The 5000-nt window shown below is 36.6% G+C and overlaps 1 protein-coding gene across 1 annotated transcript in view; it reads right to left on the reverse strand.

The window, feature by feature from the left end:
• Nucleotides 1-3932: 3932 nt before the first annotated feature.
• The window catches only part of LOC119574549 (carbohydrate sulfotransferase 3-like), an 8843-nt gene continuing 7775 nt past the window's right edge, over nucleotides 3933-5000 (reverse strand). Inside the window, exon 6 of the mRNA XM_037921823.1 lies at nucleotides 3933-4963. Coding sequence (XP_037777751.1) covers nucleotides 4654-4963 — 310 coding nt within the window. The 3' untranslated portion in view covers nucleotides 3933-4653. The remainder of the gene's footprint in view (nucleotides 4964-5000) is intronic.

The raw sequence follows: 5000 nt of genomic DNA on the forward strand, positions 1-5000 counted from the left end.
AGGACTATTATCTAATACCATAGTAGGGTGGTTATGCAGCTAATACAATTAGGCACATGAAGATATGTAGGTAGAAAAAATAGATATGGAGCAGCTGATGCTATTTGGAAGGTCGTGGATGTATCGTTCGTTTGAGAAAGGGCTCACGTCGGGAATGGTTCATAGTTAAAACAAAGAAATGTGCTAAACGTCGGAACCACTGTTCTTATTTCTGAAGCAGCCTTGCATGAACCTGAAAAGAAAAATAAAGTGTACCCACGTCTTTGTCAATTTTTAGGTCATTTTAATGTGAAGGGGAGGGGGGGGGTCAGGAAACTTTTTAAAAATATCATAATACCCTAATAAATAATAATAACTAATCTTCATAACGAGATATTGACCTACATTAGCATTCTATATTTGCATAATTTATAAGAACGCATATTTATTCAAGCACCGGTTTTTAAAAGTCTCAAGAACATATTAATTACCGGAAATCCGCGAATTCTATTTTATTACTTAATGAGAAAAGCTAATATCAAAGTTCTTCTATATTTCTTCCTACAAAGATTGTTCACGAATTCTGCATTTTATTTTATTTTATATTTTTTATTATTTCTTAATTTTACTTTAGCTTAGCGGAACAGCAGGAACCAAACTGGGATGTCTCCTGAACACATGAAAGCCCCGAAGCAAATCAAGCACGAGCACTTGTGGCGGAAAAGGCCAAGGGCAACACTATAGCTGCTCTGGTTCCATCTTAAAAAGAGCAGAAGAGGGTAAATGGTGATTCGTAGGGAAGTGGTTCTCATATATTACCGAATTATTATGCTATGAGATAACCGCAAAAAGTCATTTCATTATTCTAACCAATTTGGGATCAAACATCAGTCAATAAGAATTGAGAAAACCTGTGTAAAAGCATTTTTGTCACATCTTTTATCTGATGCTTAAAATAATATGGGCCGCTACGCAAATTAGTAATGTCCCACTCTTGTGCGAATAGCTTGTTTCGAATCCTTTCGTAACAGAAACTTGATCCGCCTTTTTTACATTTTATACTCTTTTATTAACTTCCTGCAAATGCTAGATCTTTCTTTCAACTTTAATTGCAAAAGTTGGCTAGATTTCTAATTTCTTTTTTACTCTCATTAACAATGAAAATACAACGAAAAAGAGTCAATGACTTGGAAAAATATCCCTAAACATTTAAGTTTCTATTTTACTTTAAAACTAAGAATACAACAGAAAGTGATGCTACAGAAAAAAAACAACACTAGCCAGAAAAAAGTCGTAATCCCATAAAATATTAAAGGTTAATAGCCCTCTACAGTAGATGAGTAACCAATTTCGCCATACCTGTAAACCAACACAAGACGAACACTAGTAATCAACTCAGGCCGTCGGTGGTTACTACCTGGACTGGAGCCAAGACGAGTTAAACAGAATGGCCGGCCAACCTCGACCACGTCTCCTATTTTCCCCGAAGTTCGGTATGCACACACACACACACACACACACTAGTTTCTGCTCACGACTACTTTAGCCCCTACACCCTGGTTAGAGAGAGGGCTACCCTAGCTCCTGACCGATTTTTTTTTTCTTTTTCTTTTTCTTTATTATTATTATTTTTTTCAGTTCTTGCTGCATTATATATCTTTAAAAATGTTTAACAGGATGTAGGAAATATTGTATTAATAACAGCTATTACAAAATTAAGGTGAGTAGTTATCGTTTAACGCAACATGTGTCCACGTATGTCTTTTTACACCGGCTCACTGTCACCGCCAGTGTGTCTACAGGTCATGGCGCTCGTGACTCATAGACGTACAATGAAACAGTGGTAATTGGCAGCGCTTTTGTGTATTCATGGCGCAGAAATTATATTAAACTGAATTACTCTGGCCCATCAATACAATAACAACTGTAGACTGTAATGTGTACATATAGCCAATATATTTATTTACACGGGATATACATACAATGTAGTTACATGCTTTCATCAACAGTCAATCATAACAGGAAATGTTTGTTATAGGATCTTGCAATTAGTTATTTCCGTGTACATGCAGCTAATTTATTTATTTACAAAGGGTATTCATACAATGTACTTAATGCTATGTAGTTATGAATCTCAAGCAAGTCAGTGCCTGGCGTAGGTACCTCTTCGCTGTCCTTCTGCAACCTCGTTCTCCCCTTTAGCAATTATCCAAAATACTTTGCGCTTGTACAGTCTACCTTGGCCATGATTGGTAATACCTACGATTACGAACAGTTCTTCTAGCACCAACCGTCTCAGTGATCTGCATGGTTTTTCAAGGAAATTCTCGTATAATAACTCCAATACATACCTACCTACCTACATACATACATACATAAATACATGCATACATACATACGTACATACATACATGCATACATACACACATACATACATACATACATACATACATACATACATACATACATACATACACACATACATATATACATACGTTACCTACCTACCTACCTACCTCCTACCTACCAACCAACCAACCAACCAACCAACCAACCAACCAACCAACCAACCAACCAACCAACCAACCAACCAACCAACCAACCAACCAACCAACCTACCTACCTACATACATACATACATAATACATAATGCATACATACATACATGTATTATACATACATACAAAGGCACGCACGCACACGCACACAAACACACACACACACACACACACACACACACACACACACACACACACACACACACACACACACACACACACACACACACACACACACACACACACTCACACACACATATATGCATATGTATATGCATATATGCTTATGCATATACACATAAAGATTTTTTTATTTTCGTCTGTGTATGTTTAGTAATGAATAAACAAATAGAAAAAAAAAAATATATATATACATATATTAACAAATACACTCACACTGTATATATATATATATATATATATATATATATATATATATATATATATATATATATATATATGTGTGTGTGTGTGTGTGTGTGTGTGTGTGTGTGTGTGTGTGTGTGTGTGTGTGTGTGTGTGTGTGTGTGTGTGTGTGTTCGCGTGTGGAAGTAATAGATAAATACTTTAGGTGCATACGAACAGCATTTCTTATATGCCATGCTAGAAAGGTCACACTATTTGCTAATAGATAGTTCTTAAATTTTACAAACGCAAATTGTAGATTGTAGAACAGTTATGTGCCACCAGTGAGGAGTTGTTACGAAGTGTGTATGCCTCTTTTATCAGTATTGTTACAGATATGAAAAAAAATTGAAAACATTTTGATAACCTACGTATGTATGATACATGTTTCCTTCTGATAGGCTGAGGTTCAGGTTCAGGTGTGCCGCAGTAACTTAAATATTCTTCAACATGTGTACTATGACTTGCTAAGTAATGGTTCTCCTGCGCATTTGAATGGCAAATTAGTGTTCAGGTATTAATCAAGATCATTTGTTCTTAACCTGAGAGTAATTACCGCCAAAGAGTTATTATTATTATTAATATTTTTTAGATAAGTCACCGGTAGTATTCCGAGGTTAAAGAGAAAACATATTTATATAATATAACTACAAGTATCGGTCCAGTTTGGTGTCTCAAGTTTCTAGTCGTGTGTGTGTGTGTGTGTGTGTGTGTGTGTGTGTGTGTGTGTGTGTGTGTGTGTGTGTGTGTGTGTGTGTGTGTGTGTGTGTGTGTGTGTTTTGCTTGTTCATTCTGATTCACGTAATGTACTAATAATATACACAACATTCGAAATTAGATTTTATTTGTGAATGATAGTAACCCTTATTTTACCCACTTAAATGTCAATAATTACCTTTCCTTTGCTAGCCATGAATTCACTTAATAATTAATCAAAAGGTAAAAACTTAGCTTACATCTCTCCTCTCATTGCGGACAATAAAATCCTCCTGTACAAGCAAATTTATTTAATTGATATGAAACATAACCTCTGCATTTATTTGGGATTGATGAACGAACTGAAAAAAAAAAACAACAACAAAAAAACGGGTGGAATGAACCGGACAGATATGTAGGTTAGTGATATTACAGCGTAAGTAAACTATAACATAGGGTCTTCACTTCCTTTAACCAATTACATGTTAAATGATGTGACATACATATTAATAAAGTGGCCTTTTATTAGAAACTTGTTCTAACTAAGTAATTAAACCTTCTTTAGTAACCATATTCCTATGACCTGATGCGAATTGAGACTTGAACTTGATTTTATAATAGGTGTTTCTAGTCATTTATTGTTATTATTAATAACACAGAATTTGATGCGACACTTTATTGAAAGGTGTCTTCTTTATTTTGGAGTTAATTAAGAACATTTCAAAGAGGACATATGTCCAGATACTTCAATACTTTAAATGTCTATGGAGTATTAAGATTATACAATATATAGTTCGTATCTCAGACTTGTCAACCACACCGAGAGGTTAAATCTATCGTGTGAAATGGCATTCGCTGCAAATGTTGAAAAGAAATGATGTATAGAAGAATAAAAGCTTCATTTGCGATCCGCCATTGTTTGTATAGTAAAAAAAAAAATCACATCATCACCATCTTAATCACACGATCACCATTATCATCACCTTCATCATCACCACAACAACACCAGCGCCACCTAGATCTCCGGAGAGCGAAGCAACGCCGGCCGACTGAGATCCAGCAATTCCTCCTGAGACGCGAAGGCCCTCAGTTGCAGCTTCTCCAAGGAAGCCTCGCACAGCCTCTGGAGGGGCTCCACGACCTTGGCGAAGGAAGCCCTCGTCCTCCACATGTCGGCTCTCGAGATGCTCATCATGCCCAAGGTCTGCCTCGGTGGCAGGAGTTTTATTTGTGCGTCGGTGACGGGGAGGTCAAGGAAGGTCATCACAGCCTGCAGGGCGGAGAGGCCTTTGTCGCAGATCTCGTCGTACAGGACGAACTTGAACCTGAGTGTTCAAGGCAATGATGATGCTGGTGATTGTA

Source organism: Penaeus monodon, chromosome 1 (genome assembly GCF_015228065.2).
Source record: "Penaeus monodon isolate SGIC_2016 chromosome 1, NSTDA_Pmon_1, whole genome shotgun sequence".
Lineage (NCBI taxonomy): Eukaryota > Metazoa > Arthropoda > Malacostraca > Decapoda > Penaeidae > Penaeus > Penaeus monodon.